The following is an 18,125-nucleotide window of genomic DNA, read 5'->3' as shown; positions in this document are numbered from 1 at the left end:
TGTACTGCCATCGCCACTGCTTCTCCCCCGACTCACAGCCAGTGTCTCTGATTGAGCTGCTCTCCACTCCCACCTACCGGCTACACTGCAGCATTGCCCTGCAGGGAAACCATACTGCCGTGCAATGAGACCGGGATGACACAAGATGGCGGTGTCTGCAACCTTTTCATATCATGCAGAAATGTAGACCTAAACCAAAATATGAGCTGATATCATTGGTTTCAAACTAAGAGATTTTTCTTTTACAAACTTATGTAGAGAAATGTAATTATCAGTGTTTTTATCCAAACATTTTTTAGATCATAATATCTTTAATAAAAACCTCATGGATCTTATGGGTCCTTAGAGAAAAAGACACATTGCAACTGATTTGAGCTCCTTCTTAACTTAAACTGCTTTGAAAATACAGCTCATTCAATATTTGACACAGAATAAAAGATTGCAACATTCAAATTCATATTTTAATGATCAACTAATAAAATAAGTTGCTGTTCAACAAGCAATACAGAAGCATCATTGGGTGAACTGGAGAGTTACCTTTACATTTAAAGTGTTACAAAATGTATTTAATAGCCTCTTTAAGATATTTTGACAATTATTTTTCAACATGTGCCCCTCCCCCTGGGATGTCTTTTCACTGGCTTCATGTATTTTCAAAGTTTAATTAAAAAGAAAAAAACGGTAGAGAAAACTTCTTCTGACAGCAGAGGGAGGCATGTGATCCTGGCTGCCAAAAAAAGACAGAGCTGATGTTTCTAGCCTAGTGCCAACACTTTAAAAAAGGCAAAATATTTATTTCTGTGAGTCAGCATGTGGTTAGACTTGATTCTAGGTATGGGTAATCACCCTTTCCATAAAAAATATTCAGTTAAAAAAATCCCTGATCATTTTGAGTCTCAAAAAAACAGCAGGATTGTCCCAGTGGGAAGGAATGTCGTCCTGCATCAGTGTGCATCTGTCTGCATGTGTGTGTCTGTGTCACGCCACACTCTGCTGTGTGTCCGACCCTTCAGAACAGTGTTTTGAGAAGTCCAGAAAGATGCCATCGTGCTCTGGCTCAGAGTCCAAAGACTCGGGGGCGTGGCCCCTCAGGACCTCCGGGCTGGATGCAAGGCTGGGGCCGGAGCTGGTGTCCTGAGCCAGCGCTCTGAGGGAGGCGGGGGAGTCTGACTGCAGCGAGCCTGTGCAGTGGGTGTCCTCTCCTGGGGACGGCTCTGGGAGGATGCAGGGGGAGTGATGCTGTGCCCGGAGATAGTGGAGACTGGCAGGACAGTCAGGGGCTCCTGGGGGGGGCTCCTGGCTGAAGGTCACAGTGTCTGTACACAGGGCAGTAGGAGTTTTTCTCTTAATGTTTTCCTCAACCCAACATTTCTGGACAGCTTTAAAGAAAGTTCCCTCGTTTCCACTACTTTAATGATAAAACAATTATTTACACAGTGTTCAGTAAGATGCAAGAGGTTCTTCTTCGACAGATTTTAAAGGGAAAATTAAAGTGGCCTAGTATGATGGTCATTGTACTGAATTACCCTCACTAGATGATAGTAGTTAAGAGAAGAGGGCACAAGTTTCATCATGAATGCAAAGCTATGTACAGCTGTGGATGGAGCAAATTGTATTTGACCCACCTAATAGAAAAGCTTGTCTAAAACAATCCATATCACAGTACATTGCTTGGATTATGCTGTTAATCCTGTCCCAACAACTGCCATCTAACGAGATACAATGACCATGAAAAATTACTTCAGAGCACCCCACTTTAATTTGAATTCCCTTTAAACTAAAACACACCCTTGAAAATCTTAATCAATTATTGATCACTCCTGAAACAATACAAACTGGAAATGTGCCACAGCCAATGATTTGTAGCATGTTTTAGTGCTGGTAAAGCTTACCTGATAGTGAAGCAGAGGCTGTGGAGGCTGGAGAATGGTTATGGAAGCTGGACATGCTGGTGATGCTGGTGATGCTGGTGATGCTGGTGATGCTGGGGGCAGTGTTTGTGGATTCAGCCAAAGAGATGCTCTCCTCCAAGCAGGAAGTCATCCCTGAGACGGAGTGTCGTCTGACACCGGAGTGTCGTCTGACACCTGTGGAGGAGTCCACGTCATACTCCACCACGGGGGTCAGCATGGGAACGTTGTAGCTCTTGGAGCGTACCACTAGGTTCTTAACCCCGGGGGAGCCTGGTTTAGAGGGCCATGATCGCTGCAAACGCTTTTCTAAAGAGAATAGGAGAAAGATAAAGAATTAAGATGATTTTATTCTATATTTTTTAAGTACAAGACATGAGGGATTATGGCACTTGTATCTTTTAAAAGCACTTGTATTGTACATTTTATTTACACACATACCTAAAAGGCAGGAGGAGCAGTGTAGATTGGAGGATCCATCGCTGGAGTATAACCCATGAGTCCCGAGGTAGGGAGAGACCACCTTCTGGATCAGAGACTCCAGACGCAGGTAGTCGTCTGTGACACCTTTAGATTCATGGACTCCCTGCACACACACACACACACACACACACACACACACACACACACACACACACACACACACACACACACACACACACACACACACACACACACACACACACACACACACACCACACACACACACACACACACACACACACACACACACACACACACACACACACACACACACACACACAAATGTAAGAACAGTGGGGTACAAAAATAAAGACAGTTAATTTTCCTTTCTGAAACCAAAATCAAAGGTCTCTGAGAAGCTGGATTTTATTAAAGTTAGAAACATATTGGGGACAGCAACCATTGTCACACTATGCTTTTATAAAACCGCCCGGAGGACCACATGAATGAAAGAGCTTATAGTGTTGAGTGAATTTGGCTTTTTCATAAACTTGTATAAAGATGTAAAAATACATTGATATGAATAACATCAACAACATTGCTTTTCTTGTGTCAAGGGGCCCAAGCAATTGTTTCTGCAGGAAACAGGCACTCAATACCCAAATTTCCCTTAAGATAGTGTTTGTTTCTAATTAGTATCAGTGGCAATGAACTAACACTCATAATCAACATAGTGTTGTTTCATACAGCGTCTCTGTATAGTATGTGTATTCACTCTCTGTCCTAAACGGCTTGTTGGAGCTCCTGCCCCCCCCTCCCTATGAGCCCAGTGGCCGACAGCGAGACACAGCGAAACCCAGCCCGAACAAATACACACACACACCTGCAGCCTGGCTGGGAGTTTGTGTGTGTGCTCACACACCGACTCACAGCCTCGCCTCGTCCCGCCATCAGGGAGGAGAAATCGGCGGAGCTGCAGCTGAGAAAAGATTGAGTCTGTGTGTGTGAGGAAGCCCGCGGATTGGTCCAAATGTAACGGCTCCGTGGACGTAACGGCTCCACGGATTGGTCCATTTGGACCAATGGGTCCATTTGGGTATGGGCACGTCACTGTACCCAGGAAGAAAAAGAGAAATCTCCAACGAGGCGTTCTGGGGCAGCATAGACAGGTGTTTTCTGTGTTAGAGTTTTACTCCCTACAGCAGGGGTGGGGAACCTCCGGCCCCCGGGCCGTATACGGCCCGCGAGACCATTTGGTGTGGCCCTCGAGGTAATTTATAAACACACGCAAAAAATTAAAGAAATCTAGACCGCAAAATAATTAAACAAGTGAGTGCCTGTTTTTCCTGGCCAAGGTCAGGGTCCTTGAACACAACACAAGCCTAACGTGTCATCACCATGTTCACCTGGTATATGTGTAGTCTGACAGGGATGTAGTTCGGGGAGCACCAGAACGCCGCTCCGCTCCGGCACTTCCAAAAATTGCAGTACCCATAAGGAGCCGTACACATGCTGCAGTTTTTGCGTGGCTGTGTCTTAGTTGTAAGCCCAGTGGCGATCTGTCATACTGATTATACAGTCAATAACTTTGTTGTTATTAGCATCTGGTTAGCTAGCTATGCTAACGAATATAAGAAGCTTTTTCTACAACCAGTGAGGTAAAGGCACATCTTTATATGATCATTATAGCCTAGTTATAAAAAAATAAGAGAATAAAGTAAACAGGTATAAAATACTATATGACAGTAAAAAAAGTTGTTATTAATAAACAAGAATACAGTTTGAAAGGTGAGGTGAGTGATTTGTAAAATATCCATAAAGAAAAAGAAAATCTGCTTACAGTTCTGTTTCATCTGGGTGTTGAAAGATGTATCCATAGATCTCTTAATGTTGCTCTCAGTGCACCAGATTGATGCTTTTAACTTAAACATTTAAAAACAAATCTTCCCAGGGGAGGGACCCCCCTAGAGGAGGTTAGGTCCCCCCCACTTAAATCATGTTCACATGGATAGGAAACTAAATACATTTGCACACATCTTGTGTCCATATCTTTCTGTTTTGGTGGTCATGCCACAACTGTGCACGTGCATGCATGCGCAAGTCATGGCAAGATATCTGGATTAAGAGGTTGCCTTTTCTTTGCACAGCATGAAAGAAAGGTGAAATGAGTGGGCTGTGATTTTAGTATTTTTAAGCAGAGGTCAATAATTTGTACGGCCCTCGGAGGATGTTGAAAACATTGAAATGGCCCTTGAGAGGAAAAAGGTTCCCCACCCCTGCCCTACAGGGTGTACTTTGAGGGTTTGTGACTTTGCAGACCGTTTACATGAATAAAAACCTTCATAACACACAAGGGGACGGGTAATAACCGGAAAAGCATGACATGGGACCTTTAAGGAAAAGTAAACAAAAACGTTACTGTTTAAATGATCCAGGCTCTGCGCAGAAGTTGCATTTAGTGTGAGTAGCCTGAGGGGTGTGAAACATGTGGACCCTGACATCACTTCAGAGAAAAGTCTATGAATGACAAAGGCAAGATCAATCAAATATCAGAACTCTGAACCATTTAGCATCAAAACCACATAAATAGACCAGACTTTGGCGAATTGGCATCCCAGAACGAACAGGGAAATTACTGACAGATGAAACAAGAAGTCGCAAAAACAGCAAATGCTCTGCAGATCTTTATCTCTCTTACACTCAACCTTGTGTTGTAACTGCCCTGCCTTAAAAAAAAACAGTTGGCTTTTATATCTTTACGCTACCTGTTGATTTGATATTTATTGTGGGGGAAAAAACATTTAAAAATCTGTACACAATTGAAGAGAAACAAATAAATGTATCCTGTTTTCTATTCTTGTCTTTTTTGACTCTGTATACCTTCCCTTGTCCAGCTGTCATGCTCTCTCTCTCTCTCTGAGTCTGGACGAGGCAAATTTGGGTCAATGAGTCACTAAAATAAAGTAACCCAACAAAAACAGCACACAGACTCACTTGAGAACACACCAATCCACTTGCATTCACTCCCTGACCCACATCTCACATCTGACCAATACATGGCCAACTGTGTTTTGGAGTGTACGTGTCTAAATTCACTGCAATGTAATGTTTCAAGCTAGTTTTACAAGTCCTGACCTCGGCCTTAAAAAAACTCAGAAGAGAAAAAATGATGAATGCATCCATTAAAAGTAACATTACAAATTGTGGAAATCCAGAGGGCGAATAAGCACGGTGTGAATTTTGTGAAATGAGAAGCATCTTAACTTATAATTCCAGTGCGTGTTGTCTGCAAAAGAACAGCATCACCACGGTTAAATAATACATAAAAACAACTCTCTTCCTGTTCCCACGAGGAGTAAAGGTAATATATCATTAACTGTGTGCAGCTATAAGTCACTGCAGAATGGATGAAGAACCACATTGAAATAAACCTGATTCAGCCTTATGGAGCAACAACAGTCCCCTAATGTTACTCACTATATTATCCACAGGGGAAACATGCATGCCTGAGCTCTCTTCACTTTGCAGTTGACACAAATATTTCACACATCCTCAAGAAAACAAGTTTTTTACTAATTCGGTCTGAAACACTTTTTTCAGTTTTTGTCAGGACACAAAGAGACAGGGTGCAGAGGGTACTACTGAGTGGTCATGGGAAGAAGACTGAGATTACTTCCTGTGAGATCCCTTTGCAAGAAAAAAGTCTACAGCTCTTTGTACTCGTCAATCCTCCATCTGTTGTCACTTACCCTCTTCCTCCTCACCCGACAACATTAATAGATGTTTGTTTATGAGAGCCAAATGTGTGTGTGGAGATAGCGTGAGAGAAATGAAAGGAAACGATAAATAACTTGTGTGTTTGTGTGTGTGTACCTGTAGTATTAGCAACATCTGTATGATAGAAGGAGGGACTCTGGCTCGGGGTCGAGACAGAGCCTCGTCCAGTTTCAGGTTGAGGGTGATGATGTTCCTGAAGTGAAGCAGAGACAGCTGACGCACTGATGGCTCTTTTCCCTGAGGACACACACACATGGGTCAACACACAGTTTTGTTAGGATAATATAAGCATGGTAGTGTGTTCACGGCAGTGTGTGTATGTGTACCTGTACAGGATAGAAGATGGCCTGCAGCATGGACAGAACATCACAGAAGAAGAAGTCCCATGTGTCGGCCAGGGAGTCCAGCAACTTCTGACCTATAATAAACAAACAAGAAGACGACAAACAGCCAATCAGCACAAAGTAAAAATAAACAAAAATAACAAGTGTCTAGCACATGCAGTCAACAAGTGTCCTACGTTATGTAATTTCTACGTTTTTATGTGGTTTGATCTCATTGCAGTGGTTGTCTGTTCACTTTATTTCATGCAAATCTTTTATGTCTGTAATGTTAGACGATGCATTTGTAAAGTATGCACTCAAGGCAAAATATTCTCTATATTTTTAGCTTAAAAAAATCAAACCTCCATAGCTGATGTAGAAAAGAAAAGATGAGAAGAGAATCCCTAAAAAAGATCAGATATTTGTAAAGCTTTTTTTGCAGCATAGGTCTGTGCAGGCATATTGAATCACACATTGAACAATGCATCTGAGAAATTTCTCACTGACTGGATATTGTGCAATTGAAGTAAAGCATCACTTCCTGTGTTGTAGCTCTGACGACAGCCCTGAAAATCTGAGTCAGTGTGTGTGCATTGTTGCTTCAAATAAGCGACACAACAAAAGTCATACATTAATAAAACAAAGAGAACACATTGATTTCACTTTTTCCTCTTAAATGCCTCTATCTAACTCTGACTCTGTGTTTATGTATGTGTGTTTATGCGGGAGGGGGAAGTGTGTGTGTGTGTGTGTGTGTGTGTGTGTGTGTGTGTGTGTGTGTGTGTGTGTGTGTGTGTGTGTGTGTGTGTGTGTGTGTGCGTGCGTGCGTGCGTGCGTATGTGTGTGTGTTGTGTGCATACAGGTGTGTATTCCAGAAAAATGTCCTTCATAAAGAGAGATGGTGGAGAGAGAAAGATTGTTCTTCTAACAGTTCAAACTAATAGCTGGAGGGGTTAACTAAGCATCTGATATTTTTGTCAATTATTATTTCTTCCTCGTGACTTTTGTCACATTGAGAAAAAAACTCTTGAAGTTTCCCTGTAATGACTCACTGGCACTGCATGTGAAAACTATTTTCTAAAGCCAGGAGGCAGTTGTTCGTAAAATAAGTGGAATTGAAATCTTAGGATAAACCAAACAAATAGTCTTGATAGGTTTGGCGTCACTTTTCTATTTTTCTATTCAATTAGACTTAACTTGGATTCTTCCTATGTCTATCATTTTACCATTAAACAGGATGTTCTTGCTAAACAGGGCTTCATCAGAATATGTGCACATACAGCATGTTTCTGATGTGTGTTTGTGTGAATACCTTCATAGAAGCGGATCTTGTCTCTCAGTATCACCATGCCCTTAGTGAGTAGCTGGTTCTGAAGGTACTCTGTGAAGAAGGAGCCCAGCTCTGTCTTCAGCAGCTGCCTGAAAGAAAAGTTCACATGAGTGCACACACAACACAAACACAACATTCATTGTATTGCCTAAACATGAAGAAAAACTAATGAGCTTTAGTGCACTGGAAAGCTGCGGTGTTTGAACAGCAGCAGACTCAGGAAATGAGAAGAGATGTTGTTCACACCGAAGACAAAGAACAATTCAACAACAGCAATTTCCTCCAATAAACTGTAAACATGTAGAAATTACAGCTGTTATGACAGGAAGAGAGAATTTGACCTTTAGTCTGTATCTAATCAGGTGTTTCTCCTAATGTGAAGATACAACAGCTTGAGTCAGAATCCAAATCTGTTTTATTACCAAGTATGTTTACACATACGAGGAATTTGCTTTGGTATAAGTGGTGGATACAAAATTGCACAATTAAAAAAGCTAAGACTATTGCAACAAATGAAAAATAAAGACACAATGTAGACAAAATATAGTTATGGAGGAAACTGAGTGCAGTAAAATGTAATAAAATATGGCAATACTATGTACTATATTTAAAGTGGAGAGTTATGCTTATTTAAAAAAGAGGTAGCATGTACAGTATGTGTATACTATGTGTATGTGAGTGTAGTTTACTGTACAGGATTGGAGTCACTATTGACAGCCCTATTGTAATTAAAAACACAGCAGTGAACCCTCTGTAACCTCCCCCCATCGTTCCCTCTTTTACTCGAAGGACTTTCTGATTCAGTGGACAATAGGCAGTAAAACTGTGACTGCTAATATGTCATTAAGATTAGCTTGCTGAAGCTTCAACTGTACGTGAGCTAGGGAAGGTGGGGGATTACAGAGTAAAAGCACTATCACTATTCATCCCAAACTCAACATTGGTCGTGCTTGGTTAATTTTTCTGTGAGTGAGAAAGTGATAAGCAGGAAAATAAACATAAAAACAGACAGACAGACAGACAGATGAAGAGACAGGAAGCTAACCTGACACCTTCATTCAGAGTGTAGAGTTCATTTTCTCCCAGATCCTTCTTCCGGAACACTGATATCACTGCACTGTGGATGCTGGGAGACACAATTATAGATTAGGATTATTATATAACTAATACAAAATACAAATCAAATAATCAGTAAACATCGATATATAATTATGGGTTAAATATCTAGCAGCAATATATAAAGTAATACAAAAAAGCTTCACCTTTACCATCTGTGATGCACCATTAATCAAAATCCGGTTATTTATTACAAATCATTCTGAAAGGGGCCATTATGCTTACAAGTTTACTTTTGGTAAATGCCAAGGTGTTGTACTTTTACTGAAGTCATATTTTGAACACAGGACTTGTACTAGTTACAGAGTAAAAATTGGGTTACTTTATTCACCCCTGACTTTAATGAGTAGCTGCTGCATGAGACAACATTTCATGGAAGAAAAAGTTTTTTTAAATGTTATGATTTCATTCCTCAAGCTGAGTTCAGCTCATGTTGTTCATGCAGATCCACCATCAACCCCCGAGCAAACCTTTTCACTCTGCTGTCTCGTGTCATATAAAGCTGAAACACCATCAAAATAACCGAAGAAGAGAGAGAGGGGAACCAAGGAAGAAAAGGCTCTATGAGGCAGAATGAGATGAAAGAGGAGTGAGGGGTGAATGGAGATAAGAAGAGAGCGGTGATGGACCCTCAGGGAAGAGAACAGAAAGAGGTGATGCTTATATGCATGTGTGTAAAATAAGATTTGTATTCACAGCATGAATAAAATGCACACATCTACGTCCATGTGTGTAAACATACATGCGTGACAGATTGAGTAGGGTTGCATTAATGTAGGACAGAAACATTTATATAGTCACATATTTAGATAATTACAACAAGTTAAGCAGTAAACACTAACCTGTTCCAGGTGGCGTTGGCCCCGGCACTCCTCTTCTGGGTCCCTCTGTCCCTGCTGCACTCCTCAGACAGGCCCCCAGCTGCTCCTCCCTTATCTCCCCCCCCCGGGGCTTTGGCCTGCGAGAGGTCGTTCAGACTGGAGGACGAGCTGCTGCCCAACCTCAGCTTACTGTGGAGACTCCTCGAAATCCAGAATGCAGAGAGGGGAAATAGTTATAAGCAGAAATGACAGCATATTTTGGTACGGGACAAGTGTTTATGGTATATGTTAACACTAATGACACCACACTCAACAGATAGAAAACTCAACAACACTCCAAAATCTATCCATCAAGTAGAAAAAAGGTTCTACTACGAGATACAGCTGTGGAAAAAAATAGCCCACTTAAATTCATCTTGATTGTAATAGCTGAAAACATTGGCATTCCTTGATGGGTTATTACTTTTTATTGGCCATCTGGTAATGTTTACACAAGATATTGCGTTATAGCTCTTTGGAAACATACATTAAAGAGATAAGTGGGTAAGGGAGAGCGATCAAGAGAGCATAAAAGGACGCTTTAAATAGAGAAATTGAGAATGGAAAAACTAATGGGAAAAAAGAGGGAATACTTAGACAAGGATGAGGGGAGAAGGGTGGGATGAAGGCACTTTACACAATCTGCAGTACAACAAGTAATAGCAGAAAATAAAAATAGAGAGTGAAGTGAGGAATGGAGACATTTGTTTTAAATCACATGCTGATGTAGACTTTTTTATTAAGAAAGAGGAAATAGAGATCATTGTGTCCAGTAAGGGATTGTAAGATATTGTTGGGTTTCTGGGTTTCATTATTCAAGCAGCAATGTCAATGAGAGCCCTACAAAGTGCACGAAGAAGAGGAACAAGGACTAACATGTGGTTTAAGAGCTGAAACTCTAGAGATAGGAAATAAAACTGCTTGATGTGTCAGATGCAGATAATGAGGAAATGTTTTCTCCTACAGGTATATACAGTACATGTGTTAGTATATTTGCTATATGATGCACAACTGTATGTGAGTAAGAATAAACAGACACACTGTGAACTCCAGTACTTAGAAATAATGCTGTATGGTTTCTAAAGAATGACAAAGACTTTCACATTCAGTCAAACTACTAAACCACACATTTCTTCAGAAAACACACACACACACACACACACACACACACACACACTATGTACTTACTACTTACTCTAGTAATTGAAAAGGAACCGCATATTCCCACTCCATGAGTATGTGTGTCACGCTGAAGTAAACAAGTGGCGGATGAAAGGAATAGAAGAAGATAGTGGAGTGACCCTGTTCTCTATCTCGCTCTTTCACATGCCTTTTTTGCCATTTTCTCTCCTTTCCTTTCTATCCCTGTAAATCCTCCCTCCTACTTCTCCTACCGTAACTTTTTCTTCTCTACCCTCTTCTGTCTTTGCCAATCTGTGCCAGTCTGTGACCATGTGACCCTGCAAGCTTTTGTGCCAAACAAAGGAACCCTTTGAGGTTGAAGAGCTGCCAAGAGGGAGAGGAAGGAATTAAAGGTGACACACATTTCACTTCCTCCTCCTCCTTTTCTGTGTGTGTGGCCCAGGACAGATGGAAGTTGTACACAAGCTGATATTACTGCACATGTTGGCCAGAATCACTGATCACTGGTTCATTTTTTTTTTTTTTATTGAATTGATTTGGTCAGCTTTTTGAGAAATGATTTACTTGTCTTACTTGTTATCAATACATTTGTAATAATCTATGATCAATGAACATTGTTCACATGAACTCAATTGAATTTAAATAACTGTGGACACAAAGACTAGATGCAAGAGAAAGAGAAGGGGAGAGAAAGGAAGTGGGAACGAGACTAAAGGGGAACAGAAGCATGTAAAAGAATATGGAAGAGGAAAGAGGTGTGTGTGTGTGTGTGTGTGTGTGTGTGTGTGTGTGTGTGTGTGTGTGTGTGTGTGTGTGTGTGTGTGTGTGTGTGTTTTTTAGGTCTGTCTGTCAGCCTAGATCTAAGTTCAACTCCAGATAATTAGGTCAGAGCGAGAAACAGGAGCCCTGGGCCTAGACAAACACTCACTCTCACACACACACACACACACACACACACACACACACACACACACACACACACACACACACACACACACACACACACACACACACACACACACACACACACTGTTTTTAAGCAAAAGGAGGATACATTTCCTCGTGCAACTTAAGTCAAATGATTTTCCTCATGAATGGATGATGCAGAGAATTAAACAGAAGATACAAAGACTCAAGTGTAATCAAGAGCGTGCATTAATTAACCCGAGATTATGCCACTGCTGAAGGAAAGGGATTGTTCGACGCATTTACGTAAAAGAGAAGATGTTGATGCAACCTGGAGGTTGTTGTTGGCTCTGAAACAACAGGAAGAGTTGTGAGAGAAAATGCTCTGGTCTAATTACTAAACAAAGGAGGATAAGGGGGATGTTTTCACGAGTGAAAGAATGAATGACGTCATTCAGGAATGTGTGTGAGCATTTCTGGGAGTGTGTTTTCCACTTTCATCTACCTTTGTACCCAAAAGACGGTGACAAGGAGAGAGTGTGTGTGTGTATTCTTACCTCCTTAATGAGCCCTCTCGTTCCATGGTGGTCCTGACAGACAGCTGCTCCCTAGCGACCGTCCTGCAACCACCTCTGACAAATCAGCATCTGAAAAGGAAACTGAATTACTGGTCGAAAACATTATGTGACTGGAAATAAAATCACCTGATATATCAAACTAATTAAGCTTTTGTTGAGCTGATTTTCTAGTTTGAAACACAAACAAATTGGCTTTCTTCCTGGGAGATGTCCTGGCATGTCGCAGTACAGGAAGTGATCAGGTGTAAGCAAAATGGACGAGGTTTCAGTTGTAGTGTCTCACAGACAGGCAGGCAGGCAGGCAGGCAGGCAGGCAGGCAGGCAGGCAGGCAGGCAGGCAGGCAGGCAGGCAGGCAGGCAGGCAGGCAGGCAGGCAGGCAGGCAGGCAGGCAGGCAGGCAGGCAGACAGACAGACAGACAGACAGGCAGACAGACAGACAGACAGACAGACAGGACAGACAGACAGACAGGCAGACAGACAGACAGACAGACAGACAGACAGACAGACAGACAGACAGACAGACAGACAGACAGACAGACAGGCAGGCAGACAGACAGACAGACAGACAGACAGACAGACAGACAGACAGACAGACAGACAGACAGACAGACAGACAGACAGACAGACAGACAGACAGACAGGTGTCTCTACTGACTGTTTAGCTAAGGAGACACAATATTCTAATCTAATTACACTAAAGTGGCAGAGACAGACATTTGATCCTGCCACAAACTCAGATGCCCCTCTGATCACACACACACATACACACACACACACACACACACACACACACACACACACACACACACACACACACACACACACACACACACACACACACACACACACACACACACACACACACACACACACACACACACACACAGATAGATAGAATGACACATACAGTACATCAGGCAGGTTTGCAGGGCCACAGAGGATACAGTGAAGATGATCTTAATCCCTTTCTAAACCGAAACAACATTTCTGCTCTTGGCTTTCTTTGCTCCATCAAATCTGCAAACATCGATGAGTTACTCCACGGTTCCATACTTTTTGCAAGTCCCAACACTGAAAGTGTGTGCTTTGAACAGTCTTATTTTTAAATGTACTGTGGGTAGGGTTAAGGTGATGTATTAGAGCCTTATCAAGTTGAGGTCATGATCGGGGTAATCATGAAAACTGTGATGTGCTTAAGGCTAGCAAATACTCCGAAGAGTTTCAGGCTTTAATCCCGGTTGTATTTGTCGCTAAACGCCATATACAATGACCTGCTGCGGCCTGGCTGCTACAGTTATTTGCATTAATTAGTATTTACTTCCTTTTTAATAATCTAGTTTTATTTTTTCTGAGGCAAATTTGTGTTGAACAATGTGTGCTTTTAAATAAACAGCTTCTATTTGAATCAGTAACCTACAGAAGTCAAGCTGATTTGAGAGCATAAAGGCACCACTCTCGATCCTTTGTGGTGGGTGTGCACGGTAATCAAAATGTAATGATATTATGGCCATTTGTCTAGAAAGATGTCACAGAGCCTCTGGTAACTCACACTTGGCTTTGCAGATGGAAATGCCTCATGATTGAATGACACACATGCACCACGGCTGAATCCAGGTGCTGGCTAACTCCTGCTTACGTTCCGTGTGGTTTAAGGGCCCTTAGTCTGCAGTTTCTGGGATTGTGGTTTTTGGAGGTTGTGAACGTTTCTCATTCAGCCTGTAGATTTTAATGAGCAGTCCAGGAAATGAAATCAGCAAGGTCCCATTCATTTAGAGTCATGAAAGTGTAAACCCTATAAATTCTCCTACAGCCTCCTCTCTCTCTCTTTAGCTGTCAGTTTACATTCTAAGTAGAAATCAGGGACTCCACTGCTGAAAATTAACACCCATAATCTGCTTCGACAAATGGAGACACCACACCATTCTGCAGACTGGCAGCAGAGCAGGTAAATTACCCCCCTGCAGCAGACAAGTGCTAAAGTTAGTGTTTCTGAGTCTGCTCCATGCCAGCCACTGGCACCAAACTAAACCATAAGTTGGAGGTCCTGCTGTAAAAACTATTGGTGTCGGTTTTTAACAGTTATCCTACCTACACTGACCACCGTCTTCAAGTCTGCAACTAGTGAGCACTGTCAAATGATGCAATGCACAGAAATCCTGGAGTGTGAGCCATTACACTAATAGCACTTATTAGGATAGAACATTCCTCTTATTAAAAAACAAGTTACACCCTAAGAGTCATTATTGAAGTATACGGCTATTTGGGGGGTTTAAGCCAGGTTATATAACTGTAAGTATAGCACGTATTCTACTATCAGTATAAAAAAGGAAAGTTGCTTGACAGTTTCCATTTTCAAACAGTGTACTCACTTTTTCAGAAGTCTTCCTCAATCCCTTTTACAAGCAAGTGTTCTCAAGGTTTAAACTCCGCAAAAAAGGAGCAAAAACAATCCTGTGTTCGTTCAAAAGCAGCAGGGTTACTCGGTGGGAAAAAAAGAGTGCACCGCAGCTCTTTAGCGCAGCTCTTTAGCGCAGATAACAGCGCGCGAGGGCTGCGCACGTTCTCTCGAAGGGACGATATGAACCCTGCGCGAGCTGTCAGCGACAAGGGGAGGGAGGAAGTGAAAGAGAGGGAGAGGGAGTGTGTGTGTGTGTGTGTGTGTGTGTGTGTGTGTGTGTGTGTGTGTGTGTGTGTGTGTGTGTGTGTGTGTGTGTGTGTGTGTGTGTGTGTGCGTGCGTGCGTGCGTGCGTGTGTGTGTGTGTGTTTGGGTCGCAGGGTGAGGTGTGTAACCACCAACACTAGCCTATGGAAAGTGTGGTTTAGTGTGTAAGTGTGTTTGCGTGGGGTTTTTAAGTAGGCCTATAAGGAAAAACACATCAAAGTTGATAGGACTTCGTTAATGTTCTTATTCCTCTGTTAATACAGTAGAGTGACAATATGGATGGTTATAATTTCTCTCTAAATTGTATTTCTACTGCTACTGCTATATGAAACCTAAGGAGATACGGAAAGTGAAAAGAAAATGTATTCAAATACTGGAATACAATTTTAAAATACTTAAATATATCAATAATGCTACTTTCAGAATTAGAACTATAATAAAGCTGTGAATGGGGTATAAATATTTTTGGCAGATTGAGTCTTCAAATTAAAATACAAACCCCTTTGTGGGTAAATTATAATACAATGGCCACTAACTAAAGACTAAAAACTATTTTACTGACTAAGCTGCTATGTGTATTTAAACGGGTGTGTGTAATAATAAAAGAAAAAGCACACAACACTATGACTGGAAGGATTGAATCTGGTATTGAAGCACAGTCGATACGCTAGCATGGTTAAAAAGAAAGATTCCTCCTCCATTCAAACTCCAGACAAAAAGTGACTTCTTGGTGCAGATCAGAGGCAGCTTGTCAGCTGTTTGCAAACATTGGACGTTTTTGCTGTCAGCAGATTATGTTGAATTCATAGTGAAATAATTCATCGCCAAACTAATATAACAGCAGCCCACTGCAAACACTGGACATTACACTGAGTGCTTTCACTGCCAGAGAAGGCCACTTAGCAGCTACACAGCCATTGTGTGTGTGTGTGTGTGTGTGTGTGTGTGTGTGTGTGTGTGTGTGTGTGTGTGTGTGTGTGTGTGTGTGTGTGTGTGTGTGTGTGTGTGTGTGTGTGTGCGTTAGTGTGTGCGTTAGTGTGTGCGTTAGTGTGTGTTTCTGTACTTCAGAGCCACATTTTGCATCTCTAAGTGATCAGCTTTACACCACACACAGTATATAATGTAAGGATCGCTACATTAACCATAGAGCTCGCTGCGTCACCTCAGACAAACTGCACACCACACACACACACACACACACACACACACACACACACACACACACACACACACACACACACACACACACACACACACACACACACATTCCTCCCCCTGTAATAAGAAACAGGTTTATAATAGCAAAGTCCACTGGGCAAGGCCAGATTGTATCTTGCAAGTTCTCAGGACCATAAAACACACACACACACAGACACACACACAATGCGTGCACACACACACACACACACACACACACACACACACACACACACACACACACTTGTAAGCCTATATCAAGATGAGATGTTCTCAGACAAACTTTAGTTTCAGACGATTTCTTATGGTGAGGGCTTCCTCTTCCTGACAACTGCTGCCATAGCAACTGCATTTGAGTAATTAAAAAAGTTCCCTCTGTTAGATACTACAATTTCAGACGTTTACAATGTATTGAAATTTAAATTCTACTTTTTCATGACATAACACCATTAAAAATGTGTGCTTCTCCTCTTCCATCACAATTCTCTATGTTGTATCGAATTGCATTGGAAACAAGTATCAGTTACTCTAACTCAGCAGGTAGAGGTGCAGTGCCTTGCTTGAGAGAACTTTGGCAGGACAAAGTGTGCTGCTGGTGACCTGTTGCCTACAGGGCTGTGTAGAGATACACAGTGTGTGTTTGTGTTCAGCTACACTCATCTCCTCCAGGCTGTTGAACACACAAACACACAGAGAGGATATAAACACACATTCAGACCACATTTGGTCAAACTCTACCAAAAATTTACCAAAAGACACATGCACACACTGTCCACAGACAAACTAATGCACTATTTTAAACTGCCATGTTAATCTGGCCTGTGTCAACAGAAGGGGGGAGAAATGTGCTCTCAGACTCTGCTCAGGAGCCCACCATCTCCCTGTGACTCTGCTCAGGAGCCCCCCCATCTCCCTGTGACTCTGCTCAGGAGCCACCATCTCCCTGTGACTCTGCTCAGGAGCCCCCCCATCTCCCTGTGACTCTGCTCAGGAGCCACCATCTCCCTGTGACTCTGCTCAGGAGCCCACCATCTCCCTGTGACTCTGCTCAGGAGCCCACCATCTCCCTGTGACTCTGCTCAGGAGCCCCCCATCTCCCTGTGACTCTGCTAAGGAGCCCCCCCATCTCCCTGTGACTCTGCTCAGGAGCCCACCATCTCCCTGTGACTCTGCTCAGGAGCCCACCATCTCCCTGTGACTCTGCTCAGGAGCCCACCATCTCCCTGTGACTCTGCTCAGGAGCCCCCCATCTCCCTGTGACTCTGCTCAGGAGCCCCCCCATCTCCCTGTGACTCTGCTCAGGAGCCCACCATCTCCCTGTGACTCTGCTCAGGAGCCCACCATCTCCCTGTGACTCTGCTCAGGAGCCCACCATCTCCCTGTGACTCTGCTCAGGAGCCCACCATCTCCCTGTGACTCTGCTCAGGAGCCCCCCATCTCCCTGTGACTCTGCTCAGGAGCCCACCCATCTCCCTGTGACTCTGCTCAGGAGCCCCCATCTCCCTGTGACTCTGCTCAGGAGCCCCCATCTCCCTGTGACTCTGCTCAGGAGCCCCCCATCTCCCCGTGACTCTGTTCAGGAGCCCCCACCTCCCTGTTATGGCACATTTCCAATGCAGGGCCTCGCACGGCTTAGTACGGTATAGTTAGGCCAGGCTCACTTTATGCTGCGTTTCCATTAGAGTTTAGGAACTGGGGTAGTAACTATACAGTGCATGACATTAAGAATGTTGGGAGATGGTCCTGTGGGCCATCTAAGCTAATTTACAGATGGCCCTGAGCCCAATAGAGATTGCCCTGAAAATGCGCGCGGACGAAATTACGCACGAAGGGTTTGGGGGGCCTCCCCCTAGAACATTTTGATTTTTGCAGGTCTTAGATGCTGTCTGGTGCATTCTC

The 18,125-nt window shown here is 42.8% G+C and overlaps 1 protein-coding gene across 3 annotated transcripts; it reads right to left on the bottom strand.

Annotated features, from left to right (window-relative positions):
- Positions 1-442: 442 nt before the first annotated feature.
- LOC117536102 (proline-rich protein 5-like) lies at positions 443-14,956 on the bottom strand. 3 transcript variants are annotated; one of them, XM_034200815.1, is made up of 10 exons: positions 14,737-14,956; positions 12,346-12,435; positions 9,722-9,901; positions 8,809-8,889; positions 7,746-7,852; positions 6,437-6,528; positions 6,207-6,347; positions 2,352-2,496; positions 1,893-2,219; positions 443-1,316 (listed from the first exon to the last, which is right to left on the bottom strand). In XM_034200815.1, exons 2-10 carry the CDS (start codon positions 12,369-12,371, stop codon positions 979-981), a joined length of 1,437 nt encoding a protein of 478 aa, XP_034056706.1. In that variant the 5' UTR covers positions 12,372-12,435; positions 14,737-14,956; the 3' UTR covers positions 443-978. The 3 variants fall into 3 exon arrangements, with proteins under 3 accessions (XP_034056706.1, XP_034056708.1, XP_034056707.1); XM_034200817.1 differs by having other exon boundaries at positions 9,722-9,889; XM_034200816.1 differs by lacking the exon at positions 14,737-14,956 and adding an exon at positions 12,650-12,668.
- Positions 14,957-18,125: the final 3,169 nt, after the last annotated feature.

This window comes from Gymnodraco acuticeps, unplaced genomic scaffold (assembly GCF_902827175.1).
Source record: "Gymnodraco acuticeps unplaced genomic scaffold, fGymAcu1.1, whole genome shotgun sequence".
NCBI lineage: Eukaryota > Metazoa > Chordata > Actinopteri > Perciformes > Bathydraconidae > Gymnodraco > Gymnodraco acuticeps.
Note: the sequence above shows the minus strand (reverse complement) of the source record. Positions and strands in the feature narration are given on the sequence as shown.

Bases quoted from the DNA above. Each gene is read 5' to 3' on its own strand.
- LOC117536102 (XM_034200815.1), bottom strand. From the start codon at position 12,371: ATGGAACGAGAGGGCTCATTAAGGAG. The intron at 9,902-12,345 runs GTAAGAATACAC...CTGGATTTCGAG, and splicing joins CGAGAGGGCTCATTAAGGAG to GAGTCTCCACAGTAAGCTGA. The intron at 6,529-7,745 runs GTATTCACACAA...TGTTTATTATAG, and splicing joins CAAGATCCGCTTCTATGAAG to GTCAGAAGTTGCTGGACTCC.